General features: G+C 49.4%; 1 protein-coding gene across 2 annotated transcripts in view; it reads left to right on the top strand.

Moving 5' to 3' along the window:
- Positions 1-27,243, top strand: part of LOC135909708 (carbonic anhydrase-related protein 10-like) — a 101,022-nt gene that overhangs the window by 50,610 nt on the left and 23,169 nt on the right. For both annotated transcript variants that reach the window (XM_065441754.1, XM_065441753.1), the window contains exons 3-4: positions 19,736-19,872; positions 25,547-25,741. In XM_065441754.1, the coding sequence (XP_065297826.1) occupies positions 19,736-19,872; positions 25,547-25,741 (332 nt within the window). The remainder of the gene's footprint in view (positions 1-19,735; positions 19,873-25,546; positions 25,742-27,243) is intronic.

The following is a 27,243-nucleotide window of genomic DNA, read 5'->3' as shown; positions in this document are numbered from 1 at the left end:
TCCTATGGCAAAACACCTCGGGATTCCAGCGGCATACACCGGCCGCGTCGGCGGATATCAAAACGACAAGAGTAGTAAGACCATAGCAGCTATGTTGCTGTAGAAAACAGAGATAGATATAGATAGAGAGATAGAGAGAGAAGCGGGAACATTCATAATGTCGCTGAAGAGAATAAAGTTAAAGGAGGCTCTGGCTCACACAAAAATTAGGAAGTTGCTCTTGAGCTAGCTTTAAACGATTTCCGGTCGGCTTCCTTTGCTACACTATGGTAAATTGAGGAACGATCCCTGAACTATTAGAGTACTCGGCAGAATAATAACACCTCTGCCCCGCCAGGATCTGTGGTGGCTGGCATCTGAACTCTAACTTTGAATTAATGCGTTTACATTGGCACTGAGGCACAGCCACGGCGGTAAGCGAGTGACACTCTGCACTTTTCGCTGGCCACAGAGGTGGCTGTTTCAAAGAAGAGCTCTCCTTTGGTGCTTCTTTATTGCTTTGAGCACGTACGCCTAAGCCTATTGGTCGCCGGTGGTGTGCTTGCATCTATTATCTGCCTATGCATGCAATTATTTTCATCCTTTCCCTCGACTTTTCTCTTCAATCTTCTGACCTGTTATGCTTGTGTTCTGTCGTGTCAACTTTTTCTTTATTCGCGCCGGTTTCCCCCGAGGCATAAAGTAAATAAATAGATGAACGTCTCTTTCCTGGATGAAGTACAGCAGCGGCCGGTCCAAAGGTCCGTGCGTCCAGCGCATTAGGTCAGATAGCCGACCTGGGTGGTAGCCAAAGCCGCGCAGGTGGTGGGTGCGGGCCTTGTGAAGGCCAGAACAGGTCACCAGGAGGCGATTCAGCGTTGCCTCTGTGGCTTGGGTAGTGCCGAAGGGGCAGACCAGTAAGGGACGCTGTACATCGGACGTCAAAGTTGCCCGGATGGCAGGAGTCAAGTCGGCAACCAGGCGGATAGCCTCCTGAGCGCAACCTCCTCTCTGCGAGTTAAGCCGCCGGGAAGGTCCGATCCACGTGGAGGGAGGAGTGCACGCGTAGAGCGCCGGGGGGATTCCTTGTGCAGGACCAAGCTGTCCTTTGCGGACAGACTAAGTATAATGCAGCGGGTTTTTTGGACTTTCGCTGGATGGCAGGCGGCATCTGCGTCCATTTGGGCAGGTGCAGACCAACGGGTCCCCAGTACCCGAACAGGACAGGTACACGAGTCGATAAGGCAATGCAGGTGTGAGGCTATACCTAGGGAGCCGGTCACTTTTCGTAGCGCTCGAACAGTCTACGGGGAGTTTGTGTATAAAAGCAAACTGTTCGGCGGCATGCAATGGAGCTTGGGTATCATGGCTGATAAACCGTTTCGTATAACTGCGAGCTCCGCCAATTCGAATGGAAACGGTGCCTCGGTAATATAGGAGCATGCTTGTTGCTCGTCAGGCAGCATGAGACATACGAGGCTGGTGTGCAAAACGATGCCATAGATAGTTGCGTCTGCGTATACCTCTAGTGAGTTACCGGTGGCTCTGAGGGCGGGCTCCTGTGCTACCTGACGGCTATATTCACGCAGGCGAGTCAGCGGTTAGTTGTCGCTGGTCTGTGCCTTAAGCCATGGTGGAATTTCTGGCAAGGATGCAACAGGTTGTGTCAGTGCTGAATTGTTGTAGTGGACCAAAGATGCTACAGCAGCTATAGCTTAGCTCTATAAGCGGTGAGCCGTTTGACGCTGGTGTACGATATCATCGACCGTGTTTACCGGTGCTTCCGCCTGGAGGGTCGGGATGCAGGGGTTAGCCGAGTAAGGCATGTGATCGCCCACATGGCCTCTCCGATTCGTGGTTTCAAGCAGGTTCCAATCTCTCAATGTGTGGCGTTGAAACTGAGCTTCATAGACAAGCCGAGGTTGCGGGATCGACCACACCAAAATGCTGGACATTCCCTAACAAGCAGTCCCAGCCTTACGAGAAATGAGGTGGATAACATGCAGGGTATTAGCGCTCTTCTGAAGTGCGGAGCGAACCCATGCAGTAGCAGAGCCAGATGCACCCAGTTCGACTCCGAGCACACGCATCGTTGATACCGTGGATAGATCTTGGCCATTTAGGCTCAAACGAATGGGTGTCTGCAGGAGGCGACGGTGACCTCGTATATTGGTGATGGACATGAATGCAGTCTTTATGGCAGAAAGTGTCAGTCCAATCCGGGTACACCAGCCTGAAGTCTTTTTCAAGGCAGTTGGAGACCGTCACGCTGGCGCTGCAGGTCTGCATGTAGTGTCCTCATGTAGTGCCCACACTGTCACGTCATCCGCTTACAGAAGGAAGGAGGTATCTGGAATGCCAGCGAGATGCCACGCGAGGGGCATGGTAAACAGTATCGGAGACAGCACCGAACCCTGCGGTACACCCCTCTTCAAAACAATATGTCCGGTTGTTCCCTTGCTGACTCGAATACAGAAGGCGCTGCGTTCTAAAAAGGACATCACAAAATCGCAGACGCGTGGCGGAAATTGGAGCCATTGTATTATGCCAATGATGTTCGAGTGGCTAACGTAGTCGTAGGCTCTATGAACATTCATTGTGAGGAGGGTTCGAACGCTGCTTGTTCTTCCTCCCGCAAGCACCACGGACTTCAAATGATCTAGGTCATCTTCAGTGCCCAAGTGCGGTCGAAAGCCATTCTGGGCCGGATGGTACCAGGCGTGCTCTTCCAACCACCAGGAGATGCGCGATGCCAGCGTTTGTTCAAGAAGCTTGCACAACGTACACGTTAGGGCGACAGGCCGAAGGTTAGACAGCTTGCCCGAGTGCTTTCCTGGCTTCAGTGTTGGCACAAGTTCGGCATGCTTCCACGAATCAGGCAGCTCTCCGGCCACTCAAATCGCCTTAAGTAAGTCAAGCAGCAACTGCAGTGCAGGGCCAGCGATGTTCTTGAACACGTCGTAAGAGATTTCATTGGGGCATGGCGCCTTGCACACTTTTGCCTGGTGAATGGCTGCCTGAAGGTCCGCTATTGTAAAAGGCACTTGCATGCCTTCGATGTTTGACTGACTGGGAGTCGCGCCAACTGCCGCCTCAAGGTTATAAGGACAGTTGAATTGTGGCGGGGAGTGATTGTACGCTGGGAAAAAGGCCCTGGCTACTTCTGATGCGAACTAGTTCAACGTACAGCCAGAACACAGGCATGCTCTGAAATTCAGCGTTGTCCTGTGTGTTTCCTGCCTTTTGTCTTTGTCGTCTTGCACGTCTTGCCCTTCAAGATGCAATGGCTACTGGGTCCGGCGGGCGACCGCCTAATTCGATGCTCCAGAACATTCGCGAGATCGAGGCGGACGAAGAAGATGGGCCAAGAGAAGCGCGCCAGTGTATCCACCGTTCCCTGTATTCATCGTCATCATCATCATCATCATCATCATCATCATCATCATCATCATCATCACCACCACCACCCTGTAGAGGCACTTCTTGCAGCGACGGGCTGACTCGGTGAGTCCATTTAGGTTCGCACGAAGCTCAGCGGCGGCCAGTTGTGGGTTTAAGGCTATAGTTCTGCACGACGACGTGCTGCCCACAGACGCAAAGATGTAAATCGGGTGCTGGCCATGTCACCTTCTTCATGGGTTGATATTTTATTATTTTTCCGCTTCTTAGCTAAGAAGGACTTTAGCTGTCAAGCTTCTCAGTTAACAAAACTTTAACGAAGTTAACAATTAACAGTGAACTCCGCACGAATGCTTCGTTACTCGCGCTTTAAGTTTGGACTGGCATTACAGTCATGTAGAAGTAAACTGACGTGCTCGCCAGCGATCACCGCTCGGACAACTGTAATTCTACTCCACACTGTGTAAACTGTAAATGTCATAATGCAACTTATTCTCGATCTTCACTTTGCTGGAAGAAGTAAAAAAAATAATAACTCTCACAGAAGAAATGAAGAACACCCTTCCCAGCCTCATGCGCCTCCCCACCACCTCTTTCCACAAAAGAAAAACGCGAAAATGGCCTTCGCGTACAAGAGAACCACGGTGCTCACGCTATTCTGGCCGTTCGCATTTATGCCCCGAAAAAAAAAAAGCATAGTGCTTTTGCCCAATAAGCTAAAAAAGCATGGCAACACGCAGGCAGGCGGCGACTACGACGCCACAAGCAAAAAACGAGACACCCACCCTGGCTGTATTCCGGGCAAAAGTAAGCGAATCAAAAGCAAACAACGGCGCACATCTGCGTACAACAAAGTCATGGCCAGGCCGAAAAGTTGCCGCCAGCGCGCCTCGGCGGAATATCTTGAGTCGGCAGCAAATACGGCGAGGCCTGCAGCGGCCGTGCTACACCGACGACGCGTGAGCCTGTCGCCCATAAAAATGCACGGGCAGCAAGAAGCGTGAGAGACGTGTACACGGCCCGATTCGATACCAGCAGTCTGGTGGAGAGATAGGGTATATAGGAAAAGAGGGGAGGGCGGGAGGAAGTCGTGCGGACGCACGCACAACGCGACAAGACGGTTCGCGCGCGCTGAGCGACAGCGGCGACGACGCATGGCTCGCGAAGCGGGACACACGCCGCGTGGTGCCGGAGCCCGCTCGCTGGCTCGGGGGCCCAGCTGACGCTCTTCGGCGCTCTCGCTCGACCGGCGGCGCGCCCGAGTCCTTCGAAATTGGAAGGGACGACGCCAGCCGCTGCCGCCTCAATATCGGCGCTGCCACTGCAGCTGCTGCTTTGAGCGCGCTCGCAATATCATCCGCGCGAGCTCGCGAGCGCCGAAGCTGCGCGCGCTCTGTGTGCACCGGTTGCGCGCACCCGAGTCGCGGACCGCGCTAACCCTCCCTTTCCTGTCTTCCCCTCGCCCCCCGTCCCCCCACTCCCCACATCCCCCCCTCGTGGGAACCGGCCGGGGCCCGGCGCCTGGTGATTTCCCGGAGGGGAGAGGCGTTAATGAGCGCGCCCCCGCCGAGCTGCTGCTGGCTCTCCGCGAGCACTGATTGCCGCATGCATGCCGCTCGCCCCTCAGTTAATTTCTCCGCCCGCGCCTTTTCGCTCCTTAATCTCCGGCCACGTGGAATCAACGAAGCTTCTGTCACCGCGATTCCCGACAAGGCGCCGAGCGTCTCGAACCGCGTGGGCGTCTGCGTATAATCGCCCCGCTGTAAGGAAGACAGCGCATTGTCGTCGTCGCTGCGCCCATGTTTTGCGAGACTCGTCGAATCCCCGCGCATGTTGCCTCGTGTTGCGGCTCGAGGTGCCGTTTGGGCCAAGAATCCGCCTAGCCCATTGATGAATACGTCCGGCAGCACGAATGAAAGAAAATGATTTATTTTACATCGTTTACACTGGCCCCAGATACGGAAGCGCACTCCATGTAGGAGCATATTAAACGTCTGATTTCCCATGATGACACGTCAGCACCCTATTCACTGCAGTAAAATTCTCCGCTTTTAAAACAGTCGTCTTCCCTAGGAGACTGGACTAGGGACTCAGATGACTGTATCTGGGCAAATCGCAATCATCGAATCGGTCGCAAAATCCCGCCCATGACGTTGCAACGTTCCGCCGGACTCCACCTCCTACGTTGCACCCTCCCTCCCGCATATGGTGCGACTGCGTGGTAATCTGGGAAACCGAGGTCGACGTTGTTCCCACGGTAGAACTCGATGTTGCCCCTTTCAACAATTAGTTCAGCTTGTCAGGGTCAGGTTCAGGTAGAGCGGTCTTCACTATAGTTGTTATTTCTAAGTGAGCTCCCTTTCGCGTCACAGTCTCTGTCGGTCCACGGCGTCGTCTGGGCGAGCACTGGTGAAAGGAGTGCCTCGTGGGAAATGTCCAAAGAATGCTCATCAGCGTATTGAAACGTAACAGACTCCTCCGCAGCCGGGAGATTCGACCTGAGGGTGAACAGCTGTCAGGTTGCCCGAAGCGTCGGAGTTCAGTCGCGACCACGGAGTTTGTTCTAGAAGTGGTGGCCGACGACACACGGCAGCTCGAGGACCCAGCCTTCACTTCGCTGTGGCCTTCTCCCGGGAATGCACAAGCACAAACACCCTCTGGTCGGCGGGTCCGAGCGGCACGCCCATCGTACGCTATGATCCCGGCATCGCATTGTAAAGTTCTACTCCTCTCTCGGTCTTCGTCATACCGTCGTCGTAATTTCAGTGTCGTCATTCCATTTGCCGTCATCTCGACGTCGCGATTCCATCGTCGTCATTCCCTCTTCGTCATGGCGTCGTCGCCATGCCATCGACGCCGTTTCATTGTCGCCATTCAGTCGCAGTGATTCCATTGTCATCATTTTATTGTCGTTATACTGTCGTCGCCATGCTATAGTCCTTATTGCGTCGCCGTCATGGCGACCTGCTTATTTTGTTTTCGTCCTTCCATCGTCGTCATTCCAGCGTTATTATCCAATTTTCGTCATGCTGTCGTCCTCACGCCATCGTCCTTATAGCGTCCTCTTCATTTCATGGTAGTCATTCCATCGACATCATGCGTGGCATACTTTCGAGTGCCTCAAGTTTGTTTTGAGAATGGCGTTTCCCGGTGAAAACGTGTCCAGCTTAGTCGGGCACTCTATACTTGCAAATTGTCGTTAAACAATGTCAGCATTTCCCGCAAACCTCAATGAAAGCTTAGTTTAAACCGATTCTCACAGCGCGTAGGATCCACATATTTTTTGTTGTTGTTTAATGCTTCTTGCATGTATGCACGTTCCCCAGTTGTTTGAATCAGCTACAAGACTCACTACGCACTCGGGCGGGTCCCTCCCACTGACACTTTTGTGTAACAAGACAGGATTTATATTCGGAGGACGTTATAGCACGAAACCACCCTTTGGAAGACTTCTTTGGAAGATTTTCTGTTTTCATCAAGATAGCTATGACATCATTCTCAGAATTTAATAAATAAAGGAAACGTAAGTTGAGAGTGTAAGAACTGAGGCATATGTTCCCATACAAGCGGAGAGCGAATAAATGTACTGCGTGCTATACTCGTAGGAATATTTTTAAGATGCACATTAGCAATCTCAGACATTTAGATGCTTTGGCGCAGCACATGTGACGGGAAAAGCCGAATACAAAGACTAATGTGCACCAAAACTGTGAACGTTCTTTTGAAAGGCTTATGTTTCGTAATTTTTCTTATATCTTACAGCAGAACAAAGAATAAAGAACTCTTAGCTATCGGAACAGAAGCCGATTTTCCTTGTTCAAATATTCTAAGTTGTGGACTCCCGCGAACGGTTTGTTTGCAGGCTCAACAACAACTCACGGTCCGATTAAAGGACTTCTCGCGCTGTGTACTGGTATACCTAACTGAATCTCAGTTACCTCCATGCATTATTCTTTCTTTTTTTTTCGTAGTCAGACGATCTCAGTGCGGAAAGCAGTATTAAGCGTTGTCTTCCTGTTCTAGAAAAGTGCCAACAAGTACCAGTTTATGCCCGTTGAGGGCGCAACAAATGCTGTTCAGACTCCATAGTACAGCACGCCTAGCGAGCGAACGCTTCGGGTCTCCTATTTTGTTCCTCGCGCACCGCAAAAACGACGGCCACCTGACCCACAGAAAGCGGCCTCAGACATTCGGAAAGCATAACGCGCGCTTGTGCGGGTGGGATTTCTCGTCTTTTGCCTTTGCTTTACGAAGAGTTATAGCGTGGGGCTCGCGCGCGGCGCCCTTTTCCGGCGTCCAGTTCGGCCGGCGTGTTTACCGAGCAAAGCAAATGCGCGTTCGAATCGTCGGGCAAACAGCGCCGGGTCTCTCCCGCAGAGGGAACGGTTGTGGGCGGATCAAAGACGGGGTCCCGCGCGGCGCTGTTCTTTACGCACCAGCGCGCATGCCAAGCAGGGAGGGCCTCGTTATGTACGCCGCGTGTTGGTCGACCTGAGATTCTGTGCCGGCGTCTGTGTTTATACTTTGCGCGTGACCACGTCTTTTATAAACCAACGGCCGCGAGGCAACGCGAGAGAAGGAGCGTTTTTGTCGTCGTGTGGACGCGGCTGCGCGCCGCATATATACGTTGCACAGCCGCAGTGCGGTCTATAGTGGCGGCCTTTTAAGGCTGATAGCTCTTCCGTCAGCGACGCTTCGCGGGGCTTCCTAGCGTTGCCGCGTGAACGTAAACGGATCGTCACGTGACCTCCATCGAAGAAAAAAAAAACATTTATGAGGCAATCTGCAGGCGCTCGGTCTGCTGACTATCCGAAACGTTTCACCGTACACCTCGTCCAATTATCTGTCGAGGTTCATTACAAATTTGGTACTGAATTGTAGCAAGCTTCACAAAGCCGTTTCATTCACCTCTCTCTCTCTCTCTCTCTCTCTCTCTCTCTCTCTCTCTCTCTCTCTCTCTCTCTCTCTCTCTCTCTCTCTCTCTCTCTCTCTCTCTCTCTCTCTCTCACTCTCTCTCTCTCTCTCTCTATATATATATATATATATATATATATATATATATATATATATAGTCCGTCTGGCGTTGCAAAGGCTGTCTTGTCCTTGTCCGCTTCGTGCATGGGGATTTGCCAGTATCCGGATCGGAGGTCTAGACTAGAGAAATATTCTGCACCCTGGAGGGAGTCAATGGCATCGTCAATTCTTGGCATCGGATATACGTCTTTGCGCGTGATCTTATTAAGGGCTCGATAATCGACGCAGAATCGTAGGGAGCCGTCTTTCTTGCGAACCAGCACGACAGGAGACGACCAAGAACTGGAGGATGGCCGAATGATGTCTCTTTTGAGCATGTCATCAACGTTATCCGCAATGATTTTCCGTTCTGCGGAAGACACGCGATACGGGCGGCGGCGTACAACCGAACTGCCTTCGGTTTCGATGCGATGTACTGCGACGGAAGTGCGCCCCAGAAGCTTGGAGTGGACGTCAAATAAGGCTCTGTGTTTGTGCAGGAGTGCCAGAAGGTCTTCTTTCTGCGCAGTGGTCAAATCGGGATTTATCGCGGCCGTTAAAGCAGCGGCAGCAGTGTGATAATCAGTTGTGGTAGACAAAGGTGGTGATTCGGTGTGAAGCGGTACCAGCGAAAGAGGTTCGGTGTCAGTAAAGCATGTCACAGTAGAGCCCTGGGAGAGCACAACTGGGGAAGAAGTAGGGTTATGAACAGCGACTGAGGCTCTACCGTCCTGAAACCGTACTAGGCTAGGAGCAAGGCTAAGCCCACCAGAAATGCAGTAACCACTCGGTGCAAGGAACACATCACCATTAATAATAGTGTCGGAAGTCAGCGTCAGAATATGCTCAGTGCCCGCGGGAATGAAACAGTCGGTAGACGTGACAAAACGCAGGCTGTGATCATTGACAGAGGACGAAGATTCAGTGTCTGTCATATGAATAGTTCGCTGACGGCAAGAGATTAAAGCTGAGGCGGAGGACAGGAAGTCCCATCCCAAAATCATCGCGTAAGTGCACGAAGACAGCACGACGAATTGAATGTGGTGGAGGATGCCATCAATGAAAACGCGCGCAGTGCAAACACTGGAGGGCTGAACAAGAACTGCATTAGCACAACGAAGGGGAGGGCCATTATACGGTGTCTTCACTTTTCGCAATCGAGAACACAAGTCAGCACTAATAACGGAAAGCGATGCACCTGTGTCAACCAAGGCTTCGATTCGGACACCTTCAACAAACACCAAAAGTACATTTGACGGGCGCTCCGGAGGCGTTTCACGTTGTCCAAAAGATGCAGCTTTCCCTCCTGAAGCTGCACCATTTAGTTTTCCGGGCGGTGATCGGAGGACGAAGTAGCCGGTCGTAGAGGGGAGGAAGAGCGCCGCATCGGTGATGGAGAGCGACGACGCGGGAAACGCGATGAACTGGCAGTGTTGAAGTCCTGTGGAGATGGGGAACGTGGTGGATAATAATCGTAGTCAGAACGCCGACGTCGTGGTACAGGGCCAGAAAACTGATCCCTTTCAAAGCCGTCATAGCCACGTCTTTCATCTTGCTGACGGCGTCGGCAAAACCTGGAAATGTGGCCACGGATGCCGCAGTAGTAACAAACCGGTCGAGGTGGGCTCCATGCGTTATAAGACGGAACAGGCGATGGTCTTGCAGTGATAGGATTCAGGGACATGTGCGGTGCAGGTGCCTGTTGTGGTGGCTGCTGGGGGAGTGGCGCTATAGAGGCAACCTGAGCGTACGTTGGCGTATGGATAGGGTGCGGGCTCGTGATTGGCGGGCAGGTCACGGCAGCTAGCTCTTCCCTCACGATATGGCGTAGGCCGCCACCAGGAGGCGTCCGATGGACCTCAGGAGGGTTTGACGAAGCTTGGGCGTGCAGTTCCTCACGGATGATGGAGCGGATCAAAGCACGTATCTCGCTGTCGTTGGACGCCTTGAAATCAGATGTGTCAGGGTGTAAGCGGAGCATATGAAGGTCATCGAGACGCTGACACGTACTGATGATGTCGGCGACGGTAGTGGGATTCAGCACTACAAGAGCATTGAATGCCGCAGTCCCAATACCCTTGAGCAGGTGGCGTACACGGTCACTCTCTGCCATCGAGGTGTTCACGCGGCGGCAGAGGGCGAGGACGTCCTCTATGTACGAAGTGTAGGACTCGCCTGAGTGCTGTACACGCTCAGCAAGCTTCTTTTTAGCGATATCGGAGCGGACAGACGAGTTTGCGAAAATCTGGCGTAGCTGGTTTTTAAAGATGCTCCAGTTGACCAAATCGAGCTCATGATTGTAAAACCATGTTTTCGCAACTCCGGTTAGGTAGAAGGCGACGTGAGCAAGGTTTGCTGATTCGTTCCAGTGGTTAAAGTCACTCACGCGCTCGTATAGCTCCAACCAGTCTTCAACGTCGTCACCTGGAAGCCCAGCAAATACCGGTGGATCCTTCTGAGGGGTGGTGACTGTCCAAGAAGGGGTTCCCGCAGGAGTCGGCAAGGTGGATGTCGTGGTACTGGTCTGCTGGTCTTGCGACATGGTCGAGTGCAGTTGGTAGAGGCGGCGACCCGAGCGGAGCTCCAGGGATGTAGCGTAGGTGAAGCTGGAGAGAGACCGGGAGCGAGAGGGCGAAGGGACCGGACAGCACACTCCACCACTTGTGAGACGAGGTTTAGGCAGCCAGTCTCTTCTTTATTCTCCCGAGACAGAGCCCCACCACCAGGCCCCAAAACGGTGATGATGAGTATGTACAGGTGAGAATATGAAGCGTATGAATAATGCTCACACTATATATATATATATATATATATATATATATATATATATATATATATATATATATATATATATATATATATATATATATATATATATATATATATATATATATATTTTTTTTTTTTTTTCGGTGCGCTCCTTGTCCGTTTAAGCTCTCCCATGCGTTTTAACCGCGCCTCGGTAAGGCCAAATGAAAATGCGCCAAGCGTCTCAACGCGCTCGTTTACCCGCTAGGAGTCCACAACTCGAAGGACCACACAGAGGCATTCGAGTGGACATTCATGTTTTTTTATTGGATACGCTCATGACGGGGCCCCACATCCTACCCATTGGTTGAGCTGTCACGTGCCCAACGACGCACGCTCTGGGAACACCTTTAGTCAGCCAGATGGCTGCGACGTGACGTGCGCAAACAAGCACGCTTTAGGCACACATTCAGTCAATCAAAACCGTGGAGACGCCGTGGCGTCGGGGAAGCGGGCGCGTCTCGCATCACGGAGGCCCTGGTTCGATTCGCACCCAGACCTACATTTACGTAATCGTATTTTCAAAGGCATTGATTTTCTCTGTTTACGGAAACCTCCCCTAGAAATTTGATGTCAATTCGAGTATTCTCGTATGTTTGACATTTTACCGTCGGCCATTTTTGGTACCATCATTCCGTCACGCCACCGACTACAGCGCCTGATTTTCGCGCAATGGGGCATATGTTTTCGCATTGAAAATAACTTGCATAGGTCCTCACGTGTGATTCGAGTGACTGTAATTGCACAGCATTAAAGAATCATACTTTTAGATTGTCATCTATTGACTTCCGCTGGACTCCCACTGCGTCATGGTCACCGCTGAATTGCAAGACTGAGAACTACCGATTCTCTCTACCTGCTGCAGTCTGCGTCATCTATGGTAGACCGAACAGCAACCACGCTGATATCACTATAGGTAGAACTCTCTACACACTCACCATGCCTGTCACTACATGACCTCGCTCATATACATACGTATGCATGCCAAAAGCAGCCAGATACCCAGATGCCATGAACCCCAAATCTATCTGAACTCCGGCAAGTGAACCTTGTCTTTAAAACCAATTCGACTTCAGCCGATTAGTCAACTTAAAGTGTTGCATTTATTCTGTGGAGGATGGCTGAGAAACATAAAAAAACGCTGAGTGTCAGCGGCACTTGCAACTTCTGGATGCAGCGACATGCCTAGGTATGCGCAAGGCTTTTTATTGGGAACGAGGGGAGAGGGGGGGAGGGGGGAGTGCTCTTATAGCCCCCCCCCCTACCTTACCTTTAGCCACTTTTTTATTTGTGTGTGTGAGTGGGTGTGTACGATCCATCCCGAGAGATTTACCGAACATTCAACGAGAAATGAAGAGCCATCACATGATGCTTATTATTTACGCAATAATCGCTTATCGATAATTGCTACGCGTATTTTGTACACAACTTCTTTTAAACGCCATGCAACCATGCACCAGGCTCCAAATTCACAAATCGTTGATTGTAGCGAAGTCATAAATGTGCGAGTTCCTTTTCAGAACTCCTTAGCACAGGCACTTCAAAAGTTACATCTTCTTATAAATTGATAGCAAACTGCTCAACAATCTTGTATTGTGGTTTTCAGAGCAGTACAAGATAAAATCAACTCATCGTGATAACATGTACAACCCTGGTAAGCTTTCTTGCGCTGACACATGCTGTTTTCATATATTTAAAATAAAGCCTGCATTCTTTTGACCAACGCTGAATAACAGAAGCTGGTAAACATCGCAGTGCACTGCTCAGCAAAAGGCAAAAGCTACTATGCAAAGCGCTTATGGAACATGAAGCTAACAACTGCGCGCTCTATTTGAGCCCCTCTCCACACTTCATCCCGCCCCCACTGAGCAGGCTCGCATGGGAGGAGAATAGGGGGTATCGCCCGCCTGGCACCCCCTGTCTGCATGCCCATGGCGACGTGTTTTCTTGAGATATCGACCACGTACATTTTTGACATGATTGTGCTAACCTCAAACACTTTCCGTCTCTAGAATACTGCACGAGGCTGAACCATGCGACAGTTCGGAAAGGCGAAATATGGTGAGGACGCACGTCAAATGACTAATTTTTCACGATAGATCGTACACTTAACGCTCTGTACAAACGCTAGAACCGTGATTGTGTGCACAGCTATTTGGGTGCGAATATCGTTGGTAGCACGGGCCACACAAGGTGCCGGCTAAAGAATTAATAAGCACAGCCTGCGTGCTCATCAACAGCGATGTTTAATCCGTGAGCAAGCGTCATCAATCCCGCAGCAGCCTTCTAGAGCAGTTTTAAAGTTACGGAATAAGCGCGCAAAGAAAAAGGAAGCCGCACCAGTGTGACAGAGCAGGCAATTGTGTTTTCTTTTCGGCGATGTCGCGCACGAGTTTCACCACCAATTTCTTTCAGTGCGCGTTCGCTGCAGGCGCTCTTCACTCACGTATCTCGTCTCTCTCTCTCTCTCTCTCTCAATGCAGTAATAGAGAGAGAGAGCGCTAGTGCGCTGCAAGACCGCGCACTAGCGCAGCCCATCTTTTCGCGCTCTCGATAAGCCGTCATAAATCGGACGCTTCAATTAATAATAGCGGAACTAATTAGCCTTAATGGGCTAATTACGCAAGCGTGCTCTGCGCCCCGCCGTGACTGTGGCGGCAGCGCGCTCTCTGACGCGGCCCCCTCTCCCAGTACCGGATCTGCGAGCCGCTATCTGATGGCGCCGAGGAGAGAGGGTGTAAAGGAGAAGAAGGGTGAGCGGGAGGGGGTTGATTGGGGAGATGGGGGGTTGGGGGTGCAGGATGAAGAGGAGATATCCGCGGAGACATGTCCGCCGCGGATCTTGATTCATTGCGCTTTTATCTACGCCGCAAAGCCTGTGTCGAAATTGTCCCGCTCGAAAGCGAATCGGCGTGACGTGCCGAGCGCGTTCGTTTTCGCGTCGTGACTGAAAGGACGCGGCACCAGCGCTATGCGCCTCGGAAAGTGGAGGGGAACACAGAGAGAGAGAGAGTGCCGAAGTACAGCTTCGGCGTGCATGGGCCGATCGCGGCAGTTTGCATTCATGGCGTCGCCGCACGAACTCCCGAAACTGTCCTATGTGTATATAGGCGCCCTGCTTTTGCGGCGGCTTTGTGTGACCGGCAACCCGGAGAAAAATCCAAACGGGTGCGAGAGAGCCACCCCGCATTTGATAAACGGACCTCGCGGCAACTCGCAGAACTTTGCTTACTGTTCGGTTAAACGCTATAGCCGGAGTTTGGCATTCGCACTGCATGGTGCGCAGTTGCTGAAAGTGAGAGAGAGGGGGGGGGGTTAACGGGGAAGTAGAGAAGTATGCCTCCCGCTGTTGCTGAAGCGATGCGCTTACTCAGTGCGGGGAAGTGCGACAGACAAGCCTGACTTGGCGTGCGTGCGTCAGGTTTTGTCTACAGCGCGCCGTGCGTGACATGCGAAAGCTCCACATGCCGCCGAGGCGACGGTTTTTCGGCGAAGATGTCAAGCACTGCTACCATCGGTCATAAGCCGGCAGAGAAAAGCGTTTGAAATCGTGCGTGTGTGTGTGCAGCTATAGCGGCCGCACCCATAGCGAGAGGGTTGAAGGTAGTGCCGAAATAAAGCTTTGAAGAAATAGGCCTGTGCTTCTGGAAGCATACTGCATAAATTAGATATGCGAGGCAATTAAGGGAGCCATAAGAAGTTATCGAATCCGTACTAACTCGAGTGCTTTGCAGAAATCACGCGGACAACAACATAATGGTCGCGTGAAAGAAAAAATAATGAGCAAAATTGATTTTTTCAGTTATAAGGAGAAGGCACAGCATCTTCGAGGAAATTTTCTCTGTATTGATCAAGTACAGGGAAGTTCTAGAAATCAACAAAGTATTATGAGGGCCACTAAGTCAGAAGCAATCGCTATAAGGAGGGGAATATAATTTTTATATACATAAATGATTCTGCAACGATCAACATGTCTGCAGAAAGCTTTATCTATTAATTGTTTCAAGTCCAACTAAGCTGTGCGAACACATCGTTCACTCTTGACATTCCGACGCCTCCCAAGAAAGTGTGGGAACATTTACTTCCATGCGATATTTGCAAAAGACGGAAATAAATGCAATAGTTTCTAGCTGCCATGTACATTGTGACCCTCTGTTAAAGGCAACAAAGATCGCAACTCAGATTTTAAACGCCTGCCTTGCTTTCTCTTTCGTTATAAACATCGTCTCAACATGTTACCACCAACCATTTATTTTTGTCGACACCCTAATGAAGTGTTCTTGCACGCAATTTTATAATGTCATATGTTATACCGTTGCCACACGTACACTTCTGATCGCAATCGGGGCCAATCCGGATCGGATTTCCCCATCGCGATCAACAATGTTCACTGCTTCACGGTCTAACGGTCCGGATCGAATTATTATCGTCTGCTGATCATCGGCAACTCTCAGAGCTGCATGCATAATGCCTTGGCCACAAATTCATATTCGCAAAATATGGTTAAATTAGGACAGTATTTCAATTTTACAGCTTGCTGTTGCTGATAAAAAGGTTTTTAAACATTTTTTATTGTTCAGCTGCCTTCACTTTTTGTTTTTAGCGTTTTCAGAATACTGCGCTCAAGGGCGCAGACATCAGCCTGCGATCGCAATCAAGGGGCTGTATCGCAAATGACCATGTCGCAACACTCGATCCGGAACAAGCTCAATTCAGATAGGCCCCGATCGCGATCAGAAATGTGCGTGTTACGCCGGTATTATACGTTGCTTTCCAGTAAGATTCTTAAGAAATCGATGAAGTTTGGAAACGTTCTTTCAACGCTTTCGCCTTGGCGTGGCATATACTAAACACTCTCTTTATAAAATTCACCATTCAAGCTCCGCGTCATGTTTGTTTGGAGTAGTGGACGAGGACATAGCCCACGTGCTGCTCGGATGCCCATTATGCGCCTGGAAAATGCAACAGATGCGCTTTAAACTTAGGGCTCCGGGAAATCATCCATTGTCCCTTGGAACAAAGCTTGGACCATCGCCAGTTAGTCGCCTTGAACAACAACTCTTCGTGTAGTAAATTACTTTTTTTTTGTAAGTACGGACGTGTGCGAGAAATACTAGGGACATTTTTGTGCATTGAATCGCCTACATTTTTATGTTTCGTTTGCTTTCCTGTTTTTTTTCTTTTTTGGCTGCTGTAAGTGTGAGTGTCTGTACGCCCTAAAGTGTTCTTTTTATTTTTGGTTATTATTTTATTTTATGTTAACCGAAATTTCTTTATGCCTATAGAGTAGCAGAAGGCGCACTCCATTCGAGCTCTCCAGCTAAACTCCACTTAACGTTACCTACCTAGGAAGCGGGATCAATTTTCTGTAGTTTTAGTAATAGTAGTGTGCGCTGAGTGAAACGTTCAATTATAGAACTAGGAAAAACGTTTAACTTATGTTGGTGGAACACCACTGACAAGATTTCTTTAGAAGTGGCCTATACGGCACTTATATTTAGGTGCGCTTTGAGTAGTTCCAGGTGGTTAGAATTAATTGGCAGCCTTCCACAACAATGTGTATCCTAATGCAGGTGTAGATTAGGGATGTAAAACGCCTTCATGGTAATACTTTTCCTTTTCTTCAATTTATGCTCTTCCAGTGTGTCACGTAGGGTACCTTCTTTTTCTCCCCAATCCCTACACCGCAAGGCGAAGTCGACCTCCGAAGTCAGACTCAGGCGCTGGTATAAGAAACCGAAGCGGCCAGCTGAGTAATCGATGACACGTGGATAGAATAAAGGCTCTGTATAACTTCCTTTATCGAACAAAAGCGAACAAGCACTGCTGAGCGAACATTGGATAAGTTCTGTCGTGATCTTCAATCGTGTATGCTCTTCTCCGGTCGCCGTCTTCCATCCGGCTTTCCCGCGGAGATCGACCTCGATGGACCTTGCTTCCGGATATCGGCAAACGTATAGGACGACCGCTACAAGCTATTCTAACCGAAGCGGCACCAAGGCTACTCGGTGTATAGCCACCGCGGAAGCAGCGCATGTTGTAGGCACACAGCGAAGACAATTAACGTGGAACCTCGGCGTTGTAGTAAGTCAGGATTAGAGGCGGCCTGATGGAACCGAGAGAGACCGACACGGTTTCTCGAGGCTGTGGTGCGCGAGGAGGCCACCACCACGTGGCAGCCAATTACAACTTCCGTGCGCACGCTCGATCCTTGACGAGCGCGTTCTGCGTGTCGGAGAAGTCCAGCTCAGTCGCTTCACTCGCCCGCTTCTTACTTGCGCCCGCACACTATTTCTCTTGCGATGCTCGCTGACCGCGATCAATGGTTCGCCGCGGCACAGGGACGGGCGGACACTTGTGCAGTTCTCGGGGACAAGGTAAACAGCGGACGCGGTCGCGACGACGAGTTATATACGCAACAGCGGGCTCCTCATAGCTGCTGCTGCTTTCTGAACATCGTCCCCGTGTTTTGCCAGCAGCGAGACCGCGCGATCGATTGCTGCGATGCCGATGTTCAAGCGCACGCACGCACACACAAACGCGCGCACATCTGAGGAGCCCTTGCTGCAGGCTGCTGCAGCGTATACCGCTCGCTTTAGGAACGTCCCGTTGTCGGAAGAAGGGGACGCCCGATGAACTCTCTTCTGCCCCTTCACCGGGCCTCTTTCTCGCCTCCTGCCGCGAAGCACAGGCACGCAGCCGCGTCGAGCAGTGCTGCCTTCCAGTGCAGCGGTTATCGGCGAGAAACTTCTGCGCTGGCTCTTCTTCTGTGCTTCCTCTCTCTCTCCTCTCTCTCTCTCTCCTCTCTCTCTTTAGTCTTAGCAGAATGTGGCGCACACGCACAGGGGGATACAAAAACAGGGCCGAGTCAAAGGAAAGCGTGGCCGCGAACAAACAACGTGTTTCCCCAGCGCTCACGCAGCCGTGGGTTTGATGGAGCCGTCGTGAAATACGCGTATAAGTACTACGTCGAATAAACCACGACCCATCGCGCTATAAGCGTGTTTTGATAATCAACGCCCTCGTAACAGCACGGTCTCGCCGTGGTGGCTGTCGGTCCCGTTATACTTTGTGTTTGTTCAGCCGAGCGGCTAGTTAAGTTAGCCTAGAGACGATGACGGTAGTCAACAGCGGTTAATCGCTTATTTTGTCAACGGCGGTGACTCGCCCTTCGTCACGTTGCGTAGCGCCCCGTTCCGCTCTCGGTGCTTCCGACGAAAAATTTAAAGGGTGCACCTTTCTAGAGCATCGTTTTGCTTTTCTTTCTTTCATTTTAAGAGCGCGAAATAGGCACTATATGTAGAGTGCAAGCCAGAAATGCTTTTTATTTATTTTTCAGCACTAATCACTTGAAACATTGTTGCTGAGACAAATAAGTATTGGAGGAAGCCAAGAATTATTAATCCAATGAATTACATTGATTCTTGTTCAGCAAATACGCGTCGGAAGTAAATTGTCCGTACCTACCCGACAAAGGGGACTTTCCTTCAAGACTTCGGCTTTTCAGACTCCCCGACGAATGACTGCCCGTTGCACAATACACGGTTAGCGTAAATGATTCATTCGTTTCGAAAAGCTATATTTTCAAAAGTATTGCACGTACACGCATGAAAGATATATGAAAATAACCACAAACTCGCCAAGTTAATACACCCTCTACAAATGTTCTATATGTGCCACTTTTGTGACACTACACACGTCCGGGCAATAATCGAGCTCATTACACACATATTGTAGCGTAGTCCTTTCAGTTGTCTGCACTGCAACACTGGTGCGTTCTTTGAGCTCGACTAATGATTGCGGTAGTGGAGGTACGTAAACAAGGTCCTTAACCTACCTCCACTACCACAATCCTCAGTCGAGCTCAAAGAACGCATCAGTGCTGCTGTGCAGACAATTGACAGGACTATGCTATGTATGGAAAATCTATGGAATGAGCTCGATTATCGTCTGGACGTGTGTCGTGTCACCAAAAGGGGCACATATTGAACATTTGCAGAGGGTGCATAAACTTGGCGAGTTTATGATTCTTTTCATACATCTTTCATGTGTGTACGTGTAATACTTTTGAAAATATAGCATTTTTAAAGCCAATGAATCATTTATGCTAACCCTATATTTTACACTCTATAGAACGTATTGCCACGTGAATAGACACCTTCAGGGGGGGGAAGCGTTAACGTAAAGCTGGCTTCTTTGCAGTAAGACACGTTATGAGGAGAAGCATATTTCTAGGGATGGGCAGCGCAACTCGGCCGAAGTACAAAAGGAAGCGCACGATACGAGCGCAGCAGGCAAGTGCGCTCGTAATGTGCACTTCCTTTTGTCCTTCGCCCGGGTTGCGCTGCCCACCCCTAGAAATATGTTCAGTCACCAATTCGCCCAGCTTGCTGGGTTAATTCGGAGGAGAAGCACACAGGGCTCAGATTTGAATCGGAATGTCAAAGCTTCTTTTATAATCTCATAGACCTGCGAATCCCGTCTTCGACAGTGGTGCTGCCGTTCACTGCGAGCGCGCCTTGCTTTGTCGCCGCAGGTCCGGACTTCTGGGGACGGCTAAATCCTGCCTGGAGCCTGTGCAGCACGGGGCGGCGGCAGTCTCCTGTCAACATAGAACCGCGGCAGCTGCTCTTCGACCCGAACCTCAAGCCGATTGCGGTTTCAAATCACAGGGTACTTATCCTTCATTGATGTACTACACATAGCATGAGCGTTTGTGAAGCGTTGCTGTGCAGGTGCGCTCTCACTTCTAGCACCTCAATCTGAAGCACCCGCAGAAAGGTAACATTTATTCCTGCACATAATCGAGTCCTCGTACAACATCATCCAAAAATATCAAGTTATGAAACAGCACATTATCTGTAACAATATAACGTTCGTCCAGAGAGACATGTTTAGCTCTGATAGGAAAGATGGAAGGATAATGGGTATTACGAAAAGTAGACACAGCCTGCATCCCGCACGCTTGTCTAGGAGCAGAGTGATAACAAAACATGTGTAAAAAGTACTTCTGAACAAGACACAAGAAATAAAGTAACTCACAAAACAAGGTGCTAGCGTTTCGCAGTGAATAATAACGTTAAAACGTGCACTCATACAAGCATTAATACGGCACTTCAACCATTTCCAGACGTTGATGTTGTCGTCGTCGTCGTTGATTATTATTATTATTATTATTATTATTATTATTATTATTATTATTATTATTATTATTATTATTATTGTTGTTGTTGTTGTTGTTGTTGTTGTTGTTGTTGTTGTTGTTGTTGTTGTTGTTGTTGTTGTTGTTGTTGTTGTTGTTGTTGTTGTTGTTGTTGTTGTTGTTGTTGTTGTCGTCGTCGTCGTCGTCGTCGTCGTCGTCGTCGTCGTTGTTGTTGTTGTTGTTGTTGTTGTTGTTGTTGTTGTTGTTGTTGTTGTTGTTGTTGTTGTTGTTGTTGTCGTGATGGCGTCGACGACGACTTTTGAGCCTACGGCGCCGTTTCAGTTTTGCCGTTATAAATTGACGCAAGTAATCCAAGTAAAAATAGAAAATATTTGTACGGAACACAACGTTTTTTTTTCCTCCGAGGCCCCCTTTTTTACATTCGGCACAGCAACCACGTGCCACACCATCCTAGCAGCAGCCGCGCTTAGGCAGTCTCGCTTTCGCTGCGTGTTTCCTCATTTCTGCGGTATAGGGAATGCTGCCCTCGTCATTACGTCGTCGCTTTCTTACCGTTTGTTTTATCTGCAAGCAGTCTCGTGCCTAAAGACGTGGTCCTCATAATATTTTTCTCTCGAAGCAAGGACCCGCTGGTACCTGCATGTCACAAATTTCGTGGCATATTGAAGTAGAAAGCTTATTATCTCGTCGTCGTCCCCCCAACCCATCTATTCGCGCCACTACTCTTTTGTTTTTTGACAAGTGCTCGCGAGAGTAGGCAAAAAATAAAAGAAAGGAAGAAATACAATGCACATCCTATTGTACATTTGGAAAAGCTTCCCTTTCTTCTGAACACCCGGAGTACGTTTGCAACCTTTTGAGTCTTAAAACAAAAGAAAGCGCCGTGCCCCAGTGAGCTATCATATTCCTAAAGATTCTACGTTTCGGGTGAATAACCTCTCGCTAAATACATTTCTTTTGTCTTTGCCGGTGCTTCCGTTCTTTCTGCGCTTCATTTTGTTTGCAGCCGGGAAAAGAGCTCCCGGCTTTCTATTTTGCGCTTGATATATCTGCATATATATATATATATATATATATATATATATATATATATAACGTGGTCTAAGGACGCTGCCATACCGTTTACAAACGCTTTTAAACTGGTTTGTTAAAACAAAACAGCATTAAAAAATACTTAATATTTAGCGAATTATTTGCTGCTCGTTAAATCATTAGGCGGATGGGATGGAAAGTAACTTTGCTTCTAAACGAGGACTCCAATGCAAAATGCTTGCTTTATTACGCATGTGAGATTTTGCCTTTTCATTGAAACTTGTTGGTTCAGCCACCCTACTGGGTAATTTTTATTCGCACTTTACCATCCCTGAAGTGAGGACATTCCGAGCATATAAATAAATATATATATATATATATATATATATATATATATATATATATATATATATATATATATATATATATATATATATATATATATATATATATATATATATATATATATATATATATTATAGCATTTTGCATTGGAGGCCTTGTTTAGAAGCAAAGTTACTTTCTATCCCATCCGCCTAATGATTTAATGAGCAGCAAATCATTCGTTTAATATTAAGTATTTTTTAATGCTGCTTTTTTTTTACAAACCAGTTTAAAAGCGTTTGTAAACGGTATGGGAGTTTCCTTAGTCCACGTTATCTTCTCTACATAGGTTTTCTTACACGTTGAAAAAAAAAACCGCATTAACATTGCATGTCTTAAGGGTGTTATTATCAATCATGTAGCTGGTGAACTAATATCTCTTTGGAGTTTATAGTTTCATCTAGAGATTACTAACATATTCTGGTTCAGCCGCCAGTGGTTTCTTTAATGTTACCGTGCGTGATGGTTGGGGGAGTGATGGGGCAGTCTTGCCCAAGAGTCATTGCTGATCACAAAGCTACTTTTTCATCGCATATTCTTATATTATTATATTCATCGCATCGCAAACACCCGATTTCAGTTCTAGATAATATAACGGTTGGCTAATACCAAAAACATTCACAAGTCCTGGCTGTCCAGTACGCCCGTTATAGGACTAGGAGGCTTGACCTCCCGGTCCCAACATGGAACTAGCCAGGCAGGTGACAACACCTTGTACAGTACCAGAATAAAGTTTTTCCTCCTCCTCCTCCTCCTTAACAGGGAGATGTCCCACGGCACCTCCACCACTTGCGTTTGTTTTTCGCAGTTCCAAGCGTTGCATCGCTTCTCGGGACCTTTGTTCTAATAAATAGAAAAGTGCTAAGTGCTCCGTGCACACAACAATAATTTTAACGCCTTCTCAAACAAGACCTTTACGATGGAACCCAGAACCAAGACAGTTGTCCCGGCGGTGACGAAGTCGACAAGAACGGTGACGATGACGATGACGTGACGACGAGCACGATGATGTCGACAAAACGAATCACATTGCTGCGCTTTAGGAATCAAATCCTGGGTGAGGACAAGCAGACCGTCCTTTTCTCGCAACTTCTTGCACCAATGGAAACGCGGTGATAAACACGACGATAAATCATTGCTCCCGGTGACTTGTTCTGTCAAAAAAAACAAGATGATAATAAATATTATGATTATACGCGAGACAGACGCAAGGAAAACTGGATGAAGTGGTTTTGGCGGGCTTCACTGCAAAATAATGATTCACGATTAGCTCTTTGCTGCCTTACAGAAACCAAGCTGCCGGTCACGCGACTAAGGTTAACAGCGTTCACCGAAAAAACGCGTTAGATCAAAGCTTCAATTAGTACAGCCAACGTCACGAGGTTCATTTCCCTGTCCTTCTTTTTCCGCGTGCCCTCTGCTTCTCACGCCGTACGCGAGCGTCCTAAACCACACGGCAGGAGGCCGACAAAACGCGTTAGGCGCAGCAGACGCCTCCGCACATTTCTGGCGAGCTCTCCTCGCAAGAAGGGTCGCACCACCAGAGTAGTGCGCAATCGTCATTCGACCGCACGGTGCGAGAGGAGCCCCGAGTGTCCCCGCCGTGAGCAGTTCTCGCGAGGACGCCGTGCGCGTAGCAATGCCGTCGCGGGGACGGCGGCAGCAGCAGCAGCCGTGGCGGCGGCGGCGGGGGCGGCCCCAGCTGGTCCGGACGTGATGGCCGCTCTCTTCTGCCGATATCTGGGGGCGACAAAGAGCGGAAATGAGGCTCGTTATCGGTGGAAAACAAGGCCCCCAAGCACGAGGAGAACCCATTTCGCGACGGCAACGCCCCTCGCGAGACAAATGGCACCGCCGCCGGGACGGATCTTCGCGTCGAGCCACACCGACCGGCCCTCGAACAATGAGTACCCCCCCTCCCTCCCCCTTCCCCCAATCCCTCTTCTGCTTTCTGTCTCTGCTCGCCCGCGCTCCGCCCCGCTTCTAAAACTTGCAGGCTGTATCGAAGACGCGCCAGTAATAACTCGAATCACCGTTGCAGGCATCTTGCTCGTCGCGGGAAAGATGAGAGCCGCGCTGCGGCAAAAGCCAGCGCTCGGCCAGAACTCTCCTGGCTCTGTGTACCCTGCGAGCGTTGGCGAGCGATCCGCTTCCGAAGCGATCACAAAAGAGAATGCTTCTTCAGCGGGCGTATGGGGGAAGGTTAATACGTCTCCATACTCGACGCAGCGGCCAAAGGAGCTTTCGTTTTCTCCCGTGATCGAGTCTCCCTTCTCCGAGAGCAAACAGTCAGGAACAGTTGTAGCTTCATCTTCTAAGATAATGTTTGTCGCTCTCTTTTTCTTTTCCTCTTTTTTTTTGCAGATCCCCTGTCAAACTTTACTAGATGCCGCAAGGCTCGTCTCCAGCGACCTCATTCAACTTATGCACGAGGTAAAAGGCAAAGCAACCCGGTGCTTCTTGAAAGGAGAACAAACGACAAAGCTGGAACTTACAAAGCAGCGCTACCGCGGAGGTCTCAGTCTGTTATTGCGAGCGCAGGATGTAGGGATACCAGTGTAGCAACGCCATTCCTCTGTGTAGCTCTTTTTTTTTTCACCATGGGAGAGTTTATCTTTTTTCTATTTGTGGTTCCGGACTGCCCATCACTGCCAGAGCTCGCTGCTGCAACGCCAACGCTCATTGGCTAAAAGCAGCGGCTTGGACGGCCCTGGGCAATCCGGGAGGACAAATCGAAGACACCCTCGGTTATTCTAAAGATGCAGTATATTAACAGAACTACGGGATCAATAGAGAAGCAGCTATCCCGTCTTCTCGTAATCACATCCCATCAGGTCACCGATATATGCGTCTTCCGCCATTCCTCTGATCATTTACCAATGCAATAACAAAGTGACGGCTTTATGTAACATTGCTTAGCTTCCTACGTTCAATCTTCCAGAAGCTCCGACCCCGCTCAGGCTCCGAAGCTTAAATGTTACTTTGCACCGATGGGATAGGTTATATTGCACGAACGGGAAAGGTTGCAAGGAAGAGAGGTAAATAGATTGGTGAACTGAAACATTTCAGCTTTTCAGCTGTTCCTATCCAAACAGTCGATGTCTCTTGAGGCGCATGTGTGCTAAAGACAGGCTTGAGAAATAAATATATATATATATATATATATATATATATATATATATATATATATATATATGGTTATCAGTCTATCTTACCAAATTATCAAATTGTCTTACATATATGGCCCGATTCCGAAGAAAACGCGGTTTAAACATGTCGACCGATCTCTGAGGTAGAGCAGCCTAAAAGTGTTAACCCTGTTCGCGGCTCTTATCAATGAAAAAAAAGGAAAGTTCTTTACAATTTATCCGGTGCTGGGCAGAATCGAACCCGCGTCACAGGGGTTCCTCAAGCACAGCACCCCGATGCCTTAGTGCCCGTGGAGTTGGAGAAATTAATTCTTCGTGTTCGCACGTACCGGCACGCCACGTAGCTCGGAGGCCACGCCCGAATTTCACGGGCGCGTCGTTAGATGGCGCAGCGCGTCTAGAGAAAAACGTGAGAGAGGAGCTCAGCTGCAGTACACGCCTCATACGCGACGCGTTTCGGCAATTCGCCTACTTGCGTAGTTAGCGCAGATGAATCTTGCTCGTATTTTTGTTGCATAAATGAGATCACGCAGTGTGTCTTGATCAACTTGGTCGGTGGGGAGTGGCAATGGAGCCGTTCGGTGAGGCCTCTCAGCAGGCGAACTGTTCACTGGCGCAGGTGGACGGGCTTCTGCAGAACACGGGCCAAGGCATCGTGTTCCGCCTGTCCGAAGACGACGAACTGGGCGGCGTAAACATCAGCCTCGGGCCGCTCTCATACCGGTACCGCGTCTACGAGCTGCGGCTGCATTTCGGCCGCACCGAAGACCGAGGCTCCGAGCACTCCGTCTCCGGATTCGTCTTCCCGGCAGAGGTGAGCGGCGCTGCACGGTGCCTGTTCGTTAGTTCGTCGGTTAGGCCTGATTACAAGGGATCGAAAGGGGGCGCTAGCGTAAAAGGCGAGCGTTTCGAACTGCCCGCCTCAGAGGCCGTAATGCAATAGAATTGCGCCGTTCTATCAATCGATCATTATCCATCAGTATCATTTCGTTACAAACACTTCAGCACGGGAAATAAGCATTCGCCGATGAAACCACTGTATACGTTACCCCTTGGGCGAAGCAAAATGACAATCGCGCATGTGACAGTGTGGCCCGCAACATTTTATGTTATCCTGATCGCACTTGAACAGAACTGTGCCGCTAACAGACCGCATGAAGCGCAGAAGGCTTTCGAACGCACGCGTTTTTCCACGCTGCGGCTGCTTAAATATTCGTACACCAATTAGCGCTCGATTCTCAAAAACTCCTTATGCATTTTTTAGGCGCCCAGCATCACGATTCCGCCTTACAATGGATATATACGCGTTTTTATGAGATGAACTTCAAGGAAGGACAAGGCCTTCCAACCTTTCCATTTTTTTTTGTGAGCATCGACCGCATCTTTTGATACCAGCCGGCCGGAACCAGTTCTAATCTGCGTGTCTCTGAGTATGCAACTTGAGGCTCGACGGAGATAACACAGAAAAAAAGAGGAATAGAAGAGGTTGGAATGCCATTTAATCAGGCGTTTGTTTGTTCGTGTGTCTTCAAACGCTTTGTCTTGTCCTTCTGTCTTTATTGCTATCTTTTTTTTTTCGAGTTTCGTGTTCCGTAAGCGATCGCGGAACGATCGAGCGAATTCCTCGCCGAGACAGTGCGATTTCTCGTAACGAGGCGTTCCGGCTGCTCGGATATCGGAAAGCCATCAGGCGATTCTCACGTGCCACTCGTGGCACGGGAAAGGAGATCGCGATTAGCGGCGCGCCTACGCGAGCTCCTCTCCCGCTCAACTTTAAACCCGAGCGATCCGAGTCGAGTCAGCTCGTTGAATTCCACCCGGCGATGCCCACACGAGTGACTCACCGTGGTGAGTTTTGGCGTGATTGGTGCACCGGACAACTGGGGCAGACCAGAAAAGACCGGAACAGAACAGAACGGATTAGAAGAACAGGACGACTATGCAGACCCATTGCAGATTTCGGAATCTATCTAAAGGGAAGCTTTCGGGAACCAGTTCATTAAATGCCTATCAAACTGTTCATATTGTTCAACGTGTTTCGGAGCATCAGATGCGGAAACACCCACGACGCGACCCACGTGTTCCGCGACACCGCGCATTACACTGTCGCCAGAACCATCCCGCCTTATTAAGCATGGAGCAGTCAGCAGCACCGCCAAACGCCGGGAAAGAGGACGTAAAAAGATTCGCCTTAATAAAGGAATTATGCGCTCGAAGGCTTATTTATCTGCTACAGTGAGAACATTCAGGTACCGCTTGTGTCTTTCATTGGGTAAATCCACAGAAAACAATCGGCGACCGGCAAATATGCAGGGA

The sequence above is a fragment of the Dermacentor albipictus genome, chromosome 3 (genome assembly GCF_038994185.2).
Source record: "Dermacentor albipictus isolate Rhodes 1998 colony chromosome 3, USDA_Dalb.pri_finalv2, whole genome shotgun sequence".
NCBI classification, from domain to species: domain Eukaryota; kingdom Metazoa; phylum Arthropoda; class Arachnida; order Ixodida; family Ixodidae; genus Dermacentor; species Dermacentor albipictus.
The sequence above is the reverse complement of the archived record's forward strand: the minus strand, read 5'-3'. Positions and strand labels throughout refer to the sequence as shown.